Source organism: Glycine soja, chromosome 19 (genome assembly GCF_004193775.1).
Source record: "Glycine soja cultivar W05 chromosome 19, ASM419377v2, whole genome shotgun sequence".
In the NCBI taxonomy this organism is placed as follows: Eukaryota; Viridiplantae; Streptophyta; class Magnoliopsida; order Fabales; family Fabaceae; genus Glycine; species Glycine soja.
Window position 1 is genome coordinate 33,422,993 of NC_041020.1, and position 16,744 is coordinate 33,439,736.

At 37.7% G+C, this 16,744-nt stretch overlaps 1 protein-coding gene across 7 annotated transcripts in view; it reads left to right on the forward strand.

Annotated features, from left to right (window-relative positions):
* LOC114399540 (ABC transporter I family member 11, chloroplastic) overlaps positions 1-16,744 on the forward strand; it is a 38,590-nt gene that overhangs the window by 3,254 nt on the left and 18,592 nt on the right. For 5 of the 7 annotated variants that reach the window (XM_028361741.1, XM_028361744.1, XM_028361745.1 and 2 more), the window contains exons 6-8: positions 84-170; positions 339-387; positions 10,330-10,414. In XM_028361741.1, the coding sequence (XP_028217542.1) occupies positions 84-170; positions 339-387; positions 10,330-10,414 (221 nt within the window). Of the gene's footprint in view, positions 1-83; positions 171-338; positions 388-1,515; positions 5,234-10,329; positions 10,415-10,673; positions 10,758-16,744 lie in introns of those variants that run through there. The other 2 variants (XR_003663752.1, XM_028361746.1) reach the window with 2 other exon arrangements.

Consider the following 16,744-nt stretch of genomic DNA (forward strand, 5'->3'; position numbering starts at 1 on the left):
TTAATATATTATTTAAGATTTTCTTCTCCGTTAATGTATTTATATATTTCATGTGCAATGGTCTTTCTTATTTGTTACTGTAGGTTGGATTAAGTGGGATATCATTGAATAAAAATCCTCACTCCCTCAGTGGTGGTTACAAGCGTCGTCTTGCCTTAGCAATACAATTAGTAAGATGTTTTCTTTTTTAGATGCCTGTTTGTTATTGGCTTATTGGTTCATGCCTTCACCTGATTGGCTCCTCAGTAGCCGATGGATGCAATCTATTAAATTTAGCTGTCAATCAACCAAGCATCAATTGGCATATTGTTTATGGGTTTTCCAAATGTGCTTTTCAGGTGCAAACCCCTGATCTATTGATATTGGATGAACCTCTTGCAGGACTTGGTAAAATGCAATCCTTGATTTCTTGATTCTGTTTTGCTGTTTGATATTGAACTCAATGACTTGCTGATTTCTTCCCATTGAACTCTTCCATTAAGTGGTATTAAAATCCAGCTTTTGCAACAATTTTACAAACCTTTATTCCTTTGTAAAGTAATTGTTATTAGGGAGGGTGAGCCTTGGCACAACATTAAAGTTGTTGCCTTGTGACTTGGAGATCATGATTTCAAATCCCGTGAATAATCAACAGGGGTAAAACTACATGCATTTACCCTCCCTGAATCCCAATAGGTGGGAGTCTCATGCACTAGGTTGCCCTTTTAATTTAATTTTTATTAGGATTCTTATAGTTTTGAGAATCTTAATTATGTTAGTGTTAATGGGTTGGGCTTGTATACACTATTTACTTATCGCAGATAAATAGTAGATATTTTTCATAGTTTTTCTTGTTCAAAATTATTAAACTACAGATGAATATAAGGGTGTGAACATGGAAACAAACCCGCCATTCATTTTTTCCTTTTTAACGGACTAACCATGTGATGTACTCTCCTCATTGGTGTCTTTGATGGTCTTCTTTGCATATGTCCACACCACCTTAACCAATTTTTCTTTAATTTTTTCCTTGATAGTTGTCATAAATATATCTCCTAGTATGCAAACATTTTGTATCTTGTCATTTCTTGTGTGGCCACACATCTATCCTAGAATAAATCAACAAACTACAATTATAAATATCGTAGATATTTTAGGATATGAAAAGATGTCTTTGTATCTTAATATTTTTTTTTTTATATATTGTTTCCTTATTTCCCTTTTTAGCTGTTTACCCTATAAAAGGGAGATTAGAGCTTGTATTAAAATATATACTAGTTAAGACTGTGAACTTAATATTTTGGAGAGCTTAACTTGTCCCACTCAGCTGAGACTTGCATATAAAAAGAGGAAATAATTACATGACAAGATGTGAAAAGATAGGGTCTAGACTGCAGCCCTTGTACAGCAGAGAAAGAGTGTAAAATAAGAAAGATAATAAAACATACACAAAAACACATAAAAATACATATTAGTCTAACAACACATGGAAATGCTTATATACTTCTCAACAAAGTCTTCTCATCTGTGACCCAGGATGAAGTGTTTAAAGCAATATGGAAATTAAAAATCTCAAGTAAAGCCTCAATCTATGCTTGGAGATTAATTCGGGATAGATTCCTACAAGGAATAATTTAAGAAGAGGCGTGGAAATCAATGATGCTAGTGCCCTTTTTGCAGAAGTCATGAGGAGGATGCATCTCATTTATTTTTCAGTTGTGATGAAGTCTTGCCGTTGAGGTGGGAGTCAATGTCGTGGATAAATACTGTGGGGGTATTTTCAGAAACTCCGAAAAACCATTTCCTTCAATTTTCTAATTGTAATTCTAATGGTTTTAGGGGTCAACGATGGCAGAGTTGGTGGATCGCACTCACGTGGTGTACTTGGCATCATAGGAATAAATTGTATTCCTAAATGAAAGCTTTAATGGTCATAAATTGATGGAGGATGCATTATTCTTCTGCTGGACCTGGTTTAAAAAAAAGGATTTGATATCCCATTTCACTCATGGTCTAGTAGTATTAGGGAGGTTTTTTGTACTCGGGGGAATAGTATATAAAATGTACAGTTTTGATGGTGGGTGGTTACCTAGCTAATAGCCAGATCTTTGGTTCTCTAATACTTATTCTGTATATTGTATTAGCTAACCATAGGTCTGCTCTCGTTGATGCTAGGCTGTTTGTATATCAGTACCACTTGTACTGCTTTCATTAATATATATATCTACTTTTGCCGATCAAAACAAAGAAAAAAAAGAAAAAGTCTAACAACACATATTAATCTAACATCCCCCCTCAAGCTGGAGCATATAAATTATATGCTCCAAGCTTGGAACATATAAACTGAATCCAAGGCCTCCTCAATGATTTGGTTTAAATATCAGTAAGTTGATCATTTGCATTGACAAACTCTGTACTAATCTCTTTGGTCAGCAGCTTCTCTCTGACAAAATGACAGTCAATCTCTATATGTTTAGTTCTCTCATGAAACACTGGATTAGAGGCAATATGGAGAGCTGCCTAATTATCACAATACAACTACATTGGCTGAACTTCGCTCTTAAATAAGTTGTTTGATCCACACTAATTTACATGTGATTGAAGTGATAGCCCTATATTCCGCTTCTGCACTAGATCTAGCAACATTATTTTGCTTCTTGCTCTTCCAAGAGATAAAATTTCCTTCAATAGACACACAATATCCTGTACTAGAGTGTCTAACTATAGGGCACCCATAATCAAGACCATATATTTGGGTGTAGCCTTTGGCTACCAAGTGAACCTTAAGATGATCAACTTCACCATTAGGACCAACCTTGATAGCATATACCCACTGACAACCAACTGCCTTCTTTCTAGGTGGAAGAGAAACTAGCTCCCATGAACCACTATGTTCAAGAGTCTACATTTCAACAATCATGGATTGTCGCCATCTAGGGTGAGCAAGTGCCTCACAAACATTCTTCTGTCATCTACAGATCCAGCATAGTCAGCATCTGTATAGGCCTCCAAAGTCATTTTCTCCCCTTTTTAAAATAAAATTGCCTTTCCAGGAATACCTTTCAAGTACTGCAGAATGCGGTAAACTGCTCTAAGATGATTGTCTTTGGGATTATGCATGAACTGACTTATCACTCCTACTGCATAAGCTATGTCTCGCCTGGTATGAGACAAATAGATTAATTTTCCAACTAATTTTTGATAGGATTCTGTCCATGGTTGCATCTTCAACATATTCACTCAGTTTGTGATTTTGCTCAATAGGAGTTTCTACTGGTTTGCATCCTAATTTACCAGTTTCAGATAATAAATCCAGCACATATTTCTGTTGGGAGATGAAAATACCATGACGAGAATGTGCCACTTCAAGGCCAAGAAAGTATTTTAATCTGCCTAGCTCTTTAATCTCAAACTCTCTTATCAAACACCCTTTTAGGATGTTTATTTCTGCTTGGTCATTCCCTGTTACAACTATATCATCCACATAGACAATTAGTGCAGTAACTCCCCCTGAAGCTGAATGCTTAATGAACAAAGTGTGATCTCCTTGACTTTTTTTATAGCTCATTGCCTTCATCACCATAGCAAACCTGCCAAACCAGGCCCTAGGGTACTGTTTCAATCCATAGAGAGCCTTCCTTAGCTTACAAACCTTTCCTTTCTCAAAGTTAAACCCAGGTGGGACCTCCATGTAAATTTCCTCTTCAAAGTTGCCATGTAGGAAAACATTCTTGACATCAAATTGCTGCAAACTCCATCCATAGTTATCTGCTAAAGATAACAATATTCTAATAGTGTTCATTTTTGCAACAGGAGAAAAAATCTCAAGGTAGTCAATCCCATATGTTTGAGTACCCCTTAGCTACTAACCTTGCCTTATACCTTTCTAGTGTCCCATCTGCCTTATATTTAACAGTAAATACCTACTTACAGCCAACAAGTTTCTTTTCTTTAGGAAGTTCTACCAACTCCCAAGTTTCTTTTTTCTCTAGTGCATCCATTTCAACTTTCATAGCTTCTCTCCACTCTTTGCTATCCAGTGCTTCATTAGCGGTTTTTGGGATAGTGATCGTGTTTAAATGAGTAAGAAAACTTCTATGATTGCTGGACAGTTTATCATAGGACATTAAGTGAGATAATGGATACCTTGGCCTTTGTGTACATGTTCTAATTCCTTTCCTTATTGCAATCAGAAAATCCTCAGCATCAGTGGACATATTTTGCTCCTCCAAAACAATCCCATCAGTTTCAGTTTCAGGGAGTATATTCTGCTCTTTCAAGACAGTCTCATTAGTTTTAGTTTCAGGTATTAGTTCAGAATCTGGAAATTGCACAGGTTGGATAATAGGTTTTTCCTTTTGTGTGTAAACTTGTAGTGGACAGGCAGCACTTGTAGTTTGTGTTCCGGTTGTCTTTGGACTCAAAGCAGGGGCAGGGGGAGTGTGTGTAGAACTGGAAGAAATGTGTATTGGACTTGACTCAAGTATGTTGGATTTGCTTGGGGAGATGAATGAAAGATTCTTGAACAAATCATCCTTATCTTCCATGCATGAGTTCTCCCCTTGAAGATAAGGTTGGGAAAAGAAACATTCAGTTTCAACAAAAGTGACATCAATAGACACAAAGACCTTTTTTGTGGCAGGATGACAACACTTGCATCCTTTTTGGGTAGGGGAGTAACCAAAATATATTCATTTAATAACTCGGATCAATTTTCCTCGATGAGGAGAATGAACGTGGACAAAGGACACACACCCAAAGATTCTAGGAACAAGGTTATTTGAAGTTTTAAAGTGTGAGTAAAACTTGGAAAACAATTGAATGGGGCTGCTATTTTGAAGAGTCTGAAAGGGTTAATGATTAACCAAGTAGGCAGTAATAATATGGTGGTGGCTAGCACTGACATGGAGTATTTGGAAGCAAAGGAATAATATGATCTTCTCCAATGGGACTTTTAATGCCAACAGAATACTAGATGAAGCTATTTTCTTGACATGGACATGGCTCACGCAGTTGGAGAAAGATTTTAGTATTCACTACAACCACTGGTCTTCTAATATTAGTGCAGCTTTTTCCAGCAGTCATGTATAGAATTTTTATTTAAGCATACGGATGTAGCTTGTAACTCTTTATCAGTTACTGGTTCAGAGATCGTTAATCTCGAGCCTAACACTGATTATTATATTGTATCTTTTAGTACCCCTGGTACTCAATTAATATAATTACTATTTTTGCTGAAAAAAAAAAAAAAAAAGTAGGCAGTAATAAGGACAATTTCCCCCCAATACTGTTTTGGAATGCTTGTGTGGAATAAAGATGCTCGGGTAACAGCTAGAAGATGCCCAATTTTCCATTCAGCCTCCCCATTTTGTTGTGGGGTGTGGACACATGATGATTCATGAATAATTCCATGTTCATTGAAGAAGGAAGACAATGTTTGGTTAAAATAATCTTTAGCATTATCATAACGGAATTGCTTGATGGCTGTCCCAAACTGATTTCTTATCATCTGAAAAAAAATTTGGAATATTTGACTGACTTTGCTTTTCTGTTTCAAGAGATACACCTAGGATACCCGAGTACAGTCATCAATATAAATGAATAACCAGCGGACCCCAGATATATTTGGAATGTTGGATGGACCCCAAACATCACTATGTACCAAGGAAAAAGGAATTGACATTCTTTTATTACTGATAGGAAAGCTAACACATTTGTGTTTTGCAAATTCACAATCATCACAATGAAACACTCCTATGCCTAGTCTTTGAAACAAGCTAGGAAACATAATTTTTAGAGTACTAAATGAAGGGTGACCTAAACGATAGTGACACAATCAGATGTCTTTATTGTGGGAAGGAGGTGACTCTGACAGCAAAGACAATGGAAGTTGACTCTTATTGCTACATGTCCCACGAGCTTCCTCAAGAAGGTAGAGCCCATTTTTCTCCCTAACAAGTCCAATCATCTTTCCCGTTCCCTGATCCTGAAATTTGTAAAGTGTGGGAGAGAATATCACTAAACATTATAAATCCTGAACAAAAAGCAGTTTGGCAGATAATTTGGGCACATGTAAAACATCTCTCAAAATTAAATCCTGACACAAGAGAATGTCTCCCTTTCCAACAACTATAATAAATGTGCCATCTGCAGTTGCAATTTTTTTATTGTTGGGACAAGGTCTATATGAGATAAATTCAGTAGAGGAATGGGTCATGCAATCTGTAGCTCCAGTATCAACAACCCATGTCCCTTGTGCAGTAGATTGTAGAACGCTGAGAGCATAGGCTTGGGAAGTACCTGAGAATGCCAAGGAAGAACTACTTGTGTTTGTGGGTTTGACTAAAGTCTCTAGGTGAACTGGTGAATGTATATCTATCATTTCCAGCTTGCAAGTAAGGTCTTGAAGCTGCTCCGTGGGAAGTCCCTTGGTGAACATATCTGCCAACTGAAGCTTTGAAGGGATGTATTCGATGGCTATAAGATCACTGTCCAATTTCTCCTTAATGAATGTCGATCAATCTCTGTGTGCTTTGTTTGTTCATATTGAACTGGATTGTGTGCAATGCTGATGGCGGACTTATTATCGCAAATCAGTCCCATAGGAGCTTCATATTTTATTTTGAGGTCATCAAGTATGAACTTCATCCATAACAACTCACAAACACCTTGAGCCATAGCTCTGAATTCTGCTTCTGCACTTGATCCTGCAACCACATTTTGCTTCCTACTCCTCCATGTTACTAAATTTCCACCCAAGAACATGCAGTATCATGTGGTAGATCTCTTATCAACAATTGATCCTGCATAGTCAGCATCAATACATACTTTCATAGATAAATTTTTCTCCTTTTTAAACAACAACCCCTTTCCTGGAGAAGACTTCAAGTACTGAATGATCCTATTTACTGCCTACAAGCGTCTCTCCCTTGGGTCATGCATAAATTGACTAACCACACTAATTGCATAGGCTATATCAGGCCTAGTGTGGGATAAGTAGATAAGTTTTCCCACAAGTCTCTGGTATTGTGTCTTCTCTACCTCTGGGCTTTCTTCATCATTTCCAATCCTGTGATTTTGCTCTATGGGCACTCCAGTGGTTTTACAACCCAACTTGTCAACTTCTTTGAGGAGATCAAGTATATATTTTCTCTGAGAAATAAAGATACCCTGCCTAGAGTATGCAACCTCTATCCCGAGGAAGTACTTTAGCTTCCTGAGATCCTTCATCTCAAATTGGACAACTAACCTCTCCCTCAAGGTTTGTTTTTCAAGCTCATCATCGCTTGCAATAATTATATCATCGGCATAGACCAAGAGCAAAGTAAGTTTACCATCTTGGGAGTGTTTTATAAAGAGAGTATGGTCACCTTGACTTTGCTTGTACCCCAAAGATACCATAGCTTGAGTGAACCTACCGAACCAAGCCCAAGGAGACTACTTGAGACCATATAGGGCCATCTTTAGTCTGCAAACTTAATTTCCTCCATTAGTGGCACCATATCCAGGTGGAATCTCCATGTACACTTCTTCTTCCAAGCTTCCATGTAAGAAGGCATTTTTAACATCAAATTGATGCATCTCCCAACCAAAGTGCGCTGCTAAGGAAATGATGATCCTAACTATATTCATTTTTGCCACTGGAGCAAATGTCTCCTCATAATCAATCCCATAGGGATGTATCCCTTTGCAACCAACATCGCCTTATACCGGTCCAATGTGTCATCAGTCTGATATTTAATCCACCTACAATCCACTGCCTTTTTGTCTTTCTGTCTCTCTACAATCTCCCAAGTCTCATTCCTTTCCAATGCACCCATTTCTTCATTCATGGCTCGAACTCAGTTCTCATCCTTTAAGGCTTCTTGTACTGATGTAGGGATTCTGATAGAATCAATAGCTGAAATAAAACTCCGGTGCTGTACAGAAAGATATTTAGTAGACACAAATTGGGATATAGAATATTTGGCACAAGATCTTTTTCCTTTTCTTAAGGCAATTGTCAAATCATCTAGGTTAGATTCATAAGAGGCATCTAAGGTGTCCTCAAGAGTATGGGTTCTTACCTCCGGTTCGGATGATTGAAGTTGTTGTTGGACCAGGTTGGGTTTTTTTCTTCGCTGGTATTGATTCCCAAAGCGTCTATCCCCCTTATGTTGAATGGTGATGATGCTGGTTCAAGGTCTTTGTCATCCTCTGTAGGAGTGGAATCCTATAACAAGAAAAAACATGACAACTTGGGGATCTCAGCTTCTAGACTATTCTCCCCCTGAAGCGGAGTACTAGTGAAGAAAGACTCTGTTTCATGAAAAGTGACATCTTTGAAAATATAGACACAACAACTTTGAGGGTGATAACATTTGTACCCCTTTTTGTTTGAGGCATAACCTATGAAAACACATTTGATAGCTCGAAGATCTAACTTTCCCTGATGGGGACCATGAACAAAGACAAAACATCCAAAGACACGACTTTGAAGACTAGTCATAATGGGAACAGACGGATAAAATGTGGTCATGAGTTGAGTAGGACTAACACCATTTAAAACACGAGAAGGTAACCTATTTATCAAGTAAGTAGCGGTTAGAACAACTTCCCCCCAATAAGACTTAGGAATAAACATTTGGAAGAGTAAAGCTCTGGCAACCTCAAGGAGATGTCGATTTTTCCTTTCTACAACCCCATTTTGTTGAGGGGTGTCCACACAAGTTAACTCACGAACAACACCATTATCTTTGAGGAAATTGGAAAGGTTTTGAATCACATACTCTCCTATTATCAGAATGCAATATTTTAATCGGGCTCCCAAATTGTGTTTGAATTATACGGTAAAAGTTTGCAAACAATTGGAAAATTTCATTCATATTTGTCTTTCATGAGAAATATCCAGATAACCCGAGTGCAGTCATCAATAAAAGAAACAAACCACTTTGCACCAGAAATATTACTGATAGGTGCAGGTCCCCACACATCCGAATGAACAAGATCAAAAGGTTTAGAACTTTTATTAGTACTGGGAAGAAAAGTTGTTCGATGGTGTTTAGCAAACTCACAAACATCACAATGAAAAGACTCGACTGACCTTTTTGTAAACAAAAAAGAAAATAAAGACTTAAGGACACTAAACGGAGGATGACCCAGACACCTGTGCTGAAGCCATATTTGGGAGGATGACCAGGTTCTGAACTTGTCTGATGATTGGAAGTGAGAGCCTTCTGTCTGGTACACTCTTTATTGTCCTCATGCTGCAAGTAGTATAACCCGCCCTGCTCTTTAGCAATTCCAGTCGTCCTCCCTATGGCAAGATCTTGGAAAACACAATGGGAGTGGAAAAATGTCACAACACAGTTTAAGTCCTGGGTGATTTCATGGATAGACAAGAGGATATTAGATAGTTTGAGAACATGGAGCTCATTGTTCAAATGAAGGGAAGATTGAAGTTGAATGTTACCACAACCAGTAGTGGGGGTATGAGAACCATTAGCAACAGTGATGTGTTGGTTACCAGTTAAAAAGCTATAGGATGAAAAATAAGAAGAGTGAGGTGTCATATGATTAGTAGCACCAAAGTCTATAATCCAGATATTTTCAGTACCAGAAGCATTAAAGGATAGGAAGCTAGAACTCTTACCAGCCATGGTTAGGGAACAAGAGCTAGATGTCTTACTGAAAGGGTCCATAAAGGCTCGTAGACGTTCCAATGACGACGGCGGAAGGTGGTTGATGACGAAGGACAGCGTCAAATGGCGACTAGTGGTATACGCAGTGACTGGGCATTGAAACAGTATCAACTGCAGCAATGAAGACTGCTTGGAAGAATGTAGAAATGGAGCCCCTTGGATCGGAGGCTCTAATACCAACTTGAAAGATAATAATCTGAATATTATTGTAATTCTGTCTTTCAAAGAGTGAATACAAGACTTATTTATAAGCTGTCAGCGACCTAATTAAGGAAAGAAATAAAATGGAACAAAACCTGTACAAATAAAAAAAAAATCAAATCTGTACTAATTACAGAATAAAATCTGTGCTAATTATGGAATGTATCACAACAGGATGTATTTAATTTTTTTAACCAGTTCCTGTAGGAAACTTGTTAGCAAGACCCTTTACTTTTATTTTGATTGTACAAAGGAGTTTTATGAGGTGTGAGGATGGGAGGGGAGAGTAAGGTAGAGTTGGGGCAAAGTGGCATCAATGGGAACCGCTTGAGCTAAGGCTAGGGGGCATGTTTATAGTTGTTTTAATTTGAAGGATGTGAATATTAATTCCTTCAAGAAATATATAACTTTTTTCAAATGAACTATACTATATTTTTTAAGCTGTATCTAATACTTTCCCACTGGTCAGATTGGAAAGCACGTGCAGATGTTGTGAAGCTTCTGAAGCATCTAAAAAAGGAATTAACTGTGTTAGTTGTCAGCCATGATTTGAGGTTGTTTCAATTTACTCTATTAGTTTTTGTTTATCTGGCTTTTTAGTCATTATTGATGCTCATTTATCGTTATATGTATGGGTTTGTCTTTTTCGTAATTGATGATTTGTGAATACCATTAGAAATTCTAACTTCGATTGTTACAAAAGACTGATTTAATGTGAGCTTCAAAATTGTGCTGATATATAGATGGATAAACACATGACGTTGATACTTATATGACTTTGGTGCTTCAATGTAGACACTTGGTTTTATGTAGGTAACAACTTCTAAAATGTGGAGGCTATGAGCTCGTGCACATCATGAACTCAAGAATCAGTTTTGTGATAATGTTTGGCTGGAAGTCAGTAAATGGAATCTTGAGCTTTTTCTACTTTTTGGTTATGCTTAATCATGCAGAGTTTGCAATTAAAAATTCTTGATTTGACTTCAGGGTGCAAATCATGATGTTTGGGTTTTTAAGATTGCGTAATTGAAGAATATACAAAATGCCTTGATGGTTGGAGAGGTTTTTTACATATTTTCATTGCCTTAATTTATAAGCATTTTTTTATCCTATTAGAATTTGGTCGTAGGACTCAATCCCACAAAATCAACTTCTAAGGTTATGACTGCGCAAGCATTATAAGCATTACTTAGGCCATATCTCTTGGTGATGTGGACTAAAGACGCCCTTTCACATCCAACACAATGGAGCTATTGAAGGCTTCAATGAAGGCAGATTGAAGAGGCCACATTAAGGCAGGTTTAGGGGTTACCACTATTAAGGAAACTTTCCAACATATCCATATTTTTTTAGTTATCTTGGGATCAAGAATTTTGTTTGGATTAATATTGAAAGCCGCCTAAGTTACAACCTCTTTGGGGGTTGCCTAAAGTGCAACCTCAAGGGTGGTGGTTTAATGGTTTAGTCCTACATCGGCTAGTGATATGGACAAAATAGTGTATATAAGTGGGGGAAATCCTCAACTTACAAGCTGGTTTTGTAGGGTTGAGTTAGGCCCATAACCCACTTTCATAGAATTACTGACAAACTTGAGAAGCTAATGATCTAGGATAGAATGCCCATATGCAGAAATGAAATGCAAATATGATACAACATTGACAAGAGACAACAAATTAAAGAAATTATAGGATATGACATTTTTAAGATACAATTGTTAAGTTAATATAGTATTAACTTCATGTTCTTGAGGCCAAATGAGCAAGGATTGTGTTAGGCCTTCGCTAATCAATGTAAAACTTGCCAATATAATGAACATGAATCACTCATAACAGATTTTTGCTAAGGTTAGGTTTTCTCAGAAATAACGCTTTGTATAGCTCAAGGACAGTGTCAAATGAGTTAGAGCCACTGCATAGGCACCCAGATGCAGTGTTAAATGAGTAAGGGTCCTCACATTTTCATGGACGGATGTGAGCAAATAAGCTAGTTCAGAAGTGTTTTAGGTTTGCTACTCGGAATATTGGTACTTTGACAGGTTTAGGGTTTGTAAGGATTACAAGGTGGGAAGTACTAATAAAAGGGTTTGCAAGGATTACAAGGTGATTCCAGGAGAGTCTTACCACACAACAAAGGGTTTTAACTCTTGATGTTTATTTTAAAGGATTTGCACCAGTAGAAGTGCTAAAAGGCTTTGGTCCTGTTCTAAATTTGCATTATTTGGTGTATGTGGTAGGAATAAAAAACTAGAGTCTTTGTTTGAAATCACCTCGAGTTCATTTGGGATCAAGAAGTTCACTTAGAGTCTTTGCAGTGTTCTTACCTAATGCTCTTTTTTTTTTTGCAGTGTCCTTGTGTGATCCTCAGAGAGATTGACATGCTGTGATGCATGATTCTTGTTCTTAGTTTCTTGGTGCCATAGCATTCCTAATCTAAGAGAATAGAGAGAGAGAGAGAGAGAGAGAGAGAGAGTAAGAGATGAAAGAAGGAGTAAAATGTTATTCATTAACCCAAGTCATTGAAGTTTACAAAAGAGTATTTATAGACAGTTCTGTTAAAGAGTCTATCAGTTACCATCTAACTAACTGAGTTTTACTGATAGCTAGGTGAGTCTACAGTTGATTAACTGCAGCTCCTTACAATACTCTAATATCCCCCTCAAACTCAATGGGGTTGAGTCTTTGAAGGAGGTTCAAGGACATTGAGTTTGGACCTCAAGAAAAGAAGTCTAGTTGGAGACAGATTTTTTTAAAGCATCTGCCCATTGATCAATGGCAGGAATGTGATAAACTTGCAGCTTCTTAGCTAAAACCTTCTCCCTAACAAAGAAAATATCAATCTCCATGTGTTTTGTCCTAGAGTGAAGAACTGGATTGTGAGTGATGGCAACAACACTTTGATTATCACAGAAAACTGCTGGATTGGTAAAAGGAATAGAAAGTTCAGTCAGCAGAGTTTGAATCCACATCACTTCAGCTGTAGCTTGAGCTAAACTTCTATACTCAGCTCCTGTATAGCTCAAGTACTTGACCATGATGTAAAGAGCCTTTTAGATATGGGAGGATTCTTTTTATAGCTATCCAGTGTGTTTCAAGAGGATTAGCCATGAATTGACATACTTTGTTCACAGCAAAACTAAGCTCAGGTCTGGTTATGGTGGAGTATTGGAGTGCTCCAACCACTGATCTATACAGAGTGGGGTCTGAGAATATATCTGCTCCTGTTTTAGTGAGCTTACATCCAGAAACCATGGGAGAAGATATAGGTTGAGCCTCTGCCATTTTAGTTTTCTGTAGAAGATATCTTATGTATTTCTTTCAGTTAGAAGAATAGAGCCATCAGCCATAGACTTGACTTCAATTCCCAAGAAGTAATCTAGCTTCCCAAGTTGTTTTAGAGAAAAATTAGAACGAAGCTTGACAGTAAATTGCTGGACTAGGGTGACAGAACTTTCAGTTTTATGATATCATCAACATACACCTAGAGATAAATGATATGAGAAGCATCTTTGGAAATAAAGAGAGATGGATCACATTTGCTTGCAAAAAAGCCAAGATGCAAAAGAGTGGATTTAATTCTGTCAAACCACTGTCTTGGTGCTTGCTTAAGCCCATACAGAGCTTTGTTTAGTTTACAAACCAAAGTATTGGTATTTTCAAAACATGGAGGTTGCTGCATATAAATAGTTTCTTCTAGAAAACCATTTAAGAAAGCATTGTTGACATCAAGTTGAAGCATTTCCCAATTATTAGTTAGAGCCAAGGTAAGAATCAACCTTACTGTAACAGGTTTGATAACAGGAGAAAAGGTTTCATTAAAATCAGAACCAACCACTTGATGAAACCCTTTTGCTACTAGTCTAGCTTTATACCTGTTTACAGTCCCATCTGCATTTTCCTTGACCGTGAATACCCACTTGCAGCCCACTGCTTTTCAATTAGAAGAGAAACTAAATCTCAGGTTTTGTTATGTATGAGTGCCTCATATTCTTGTTTCATTGTAGTGAACCACTTTGGATCAGCCAAAGCTTGCTTTACAGACTTTGGTTCACAGTGAGCAAGTAACAAAGTTGGGTTAATTCTAGGTAAATGAATTCCAGACTTTGATGTGGTCTGCATTGGATGAGAATTAACTGGTCTTGCAGGTGGGGATACTGCAGGAACATTTTCTGATGCTACACTGTGTGAAGTAGCAGAATGAGACAGATCTGATGATTGAGGAGAATTCACTTGTACAGATGTAGATTCAGCTTCAATGTTAGGACTAGCAGATTCAATTTCAATGTTAGGACTAGAATCAACATTAATATTAGGACTAGGATCAGTATTTCAATCAGCAGTGGGGTTGACAGAAGAAGAACCAGCTATAGAGTTGCTGGAAGAACCAGCACCAACTCCACTACGACGCAGCTCCCGCGTTCGTAAACCCCCAGATATGTATGGTTTCACCTCTCCTTTATCATTGACAACCACATTATCCTATGTTTCTATTCCATCTTCTTATAAACAGGAAATGGAGAATGATTGTTGGCAGAAAGCTATTGAAACAGAACTACTAGCTCTTGAAGAAAATCAAACATGGGATGTTGTTCCATGTCCTCCATCAATTAAACCTCTTGGCAGTAAGTTTGTGTTCTCTATAAAGTTCAGATGGATCCATAGATTGTTACAAGGCTCGCTTGGCTGTTCTTGGAAATAAGTAAGAATGTGGTCTTAATTATGGTCAGACCAGTGTTGTCAAATGGCGGTTATGGCGGCGCCATGACAGTATGGCGTGGCGGATTTTTGATAAAAGGCCACCAAATAGCGGTGGCGTTGCGGGTTTCAAATGACGGCACCATGGCGGCCGCCATAGGTTTAACGGTGGCGGCGGTTATGACGGAAGAAATGTTTTTTTTTTAAAAAAAAATTTCAAAAATGACAAATTTGGCCATCTTGGACTGACCCGACCCAACCCTAAACTCTAGGTTTGGAATCCTAAATGAGATGAGCAGCAGCACGAGCACCACGCGAGTTCTCCCATCCGCAGCAGCAACAGCAACGCGACGGTGACTCGACAGTGACTAGTTCTCTCTTCCGTTTTTTGTTTTTTTGGTTCTATGTTTTTTTTAATTGTTCAGCCCTCTTCTACTATCTACAATGGCTGAACCATCATCTATTCTAAGTTTGACACTCTTCCTTTTTTTAAGTTTTGGTTCTGTTTTTTTTTTTTAATTGTTTAGCTCTCTTCTACTAATTACAATGGCTAAACCATCATCTAATGCTGCAACAAGAAAAAATAGGACAGGCCTTAGTTGGAAGTATTGTCATCCACTTGTGGAAAGGGATACAAGCACCATTGTTTGTAATAACGAGAGCCAAAGAACACTTGGTTGGGAAGTCGGATAACGTTGCATCTTGCAAGAAAACTCCACCAGATGTAGTCAAAGAGCTCAAGGGATATATGGCTAACAAAAAGAGTGGGACCACTTACAGTAGTACTGGTAGTGGTAATGTGCCAAATATAAGATTTTGAATTTGGTGAACCAATTGGATGTGATGAAAGTGAAGATGAGTTTGAGGACTCTTGCAATGCTACTGCTTTGGCCGCAAAGACAAAGTGTGAGACTAAAAAAGGACCAATGGACAGGTTTTGTAAGAATCCAAAAAATGCAATCAATTAGAGAAAAATGAAAATGTTGAGGCAAAGGAACATAAGAGTCAATGGATAAGAATGAAGTCTTGAAGGTGCATCAATATATTGCTCGTTTTTGGTACCAAGCTAGTTTGTCATTCAACTTCATTAAATTGAAAAGCTTTGAGAATATGGTTGCAGCCATTGGTCAATATGGGCCACATTTTCCATTCCAAGCTATCATGATATCAGAGTTCCACTCCTGAAGAAGAAAGTTGAATACACTGAAAATTTGATGAAAAGCCACAGGGAGCAATGGGTCAAGTATGGTTGTATTATTATGTCCGATGCATGGACTGATCGGAAACAAAGATGCATCATTAATTTTTTTGTTAACTCTCAAGCTGGTATAATGTTTTTGAAGTCTGTTGATGGCTCTGATTTTGTGAAGATAGGTGAAAAGCTTTTTGAGTTGCTTGATGCTATTGTGGAGGAAGTTGGAGAAGAGAACGTTGTTCAAGTTGTAACTGATAATGGGAGCAACTATGTTTTAGCGGGTAAGTTGTTAGAGGACAAAAGGAAACATATTTATTGGACTCCTTGTGCATCTCATTGTATTGATTTGATGCTTGAAGACATTGGGAAGCTTCGCTTGATAAGGAAGACAATTAGAAGGACAATTAATCTATTTGGGTTTATCTATGCCCATTCTAGTACCTTAAGCTTGTTGAGAAATCATACAAACAAGAGGGAATTGGTGAGACATGCTATTACTAGATTGGCCACTTCTTATCTAACCTTAGAAAGGTTCCACAAAGAGAAAGCTAATATTAGAAAGATGTTTATTTCTGATGAATGGATCTTAAACAAGTTATCTAAGGAGCCTAAGAGGAAAGAAGCTGCAAAGGTAGTGCTCATGCCTTCTTTTTGGAATAGTGTGGTTTACACTTTAAAGTCATGGCTCCACTTGTCAAAGTGTTTCGTCTTGTGGATGGTGAAAGGAAATCAGCCATGGGCTATATTTATAAAGCAATGGACAAGGAAAAAGAGACAATTATCAAGTCTTTTAACAACAACGAAAGCAAGTACAAAGATGTGTTTGCAATCATTGATAAAAGATGGAATTGTCAACTTCATAGGCCATTGCATGCAGCTGTCCACTTCTTAAATCCAGAGTTCTTTTACAACAACACTGATTTGGAGTTTGATTTTGAGGTCACCAATGGATTGTTTGATTGCATTAAGAAGTTGGTTCCACAATTTGATGTGCAACA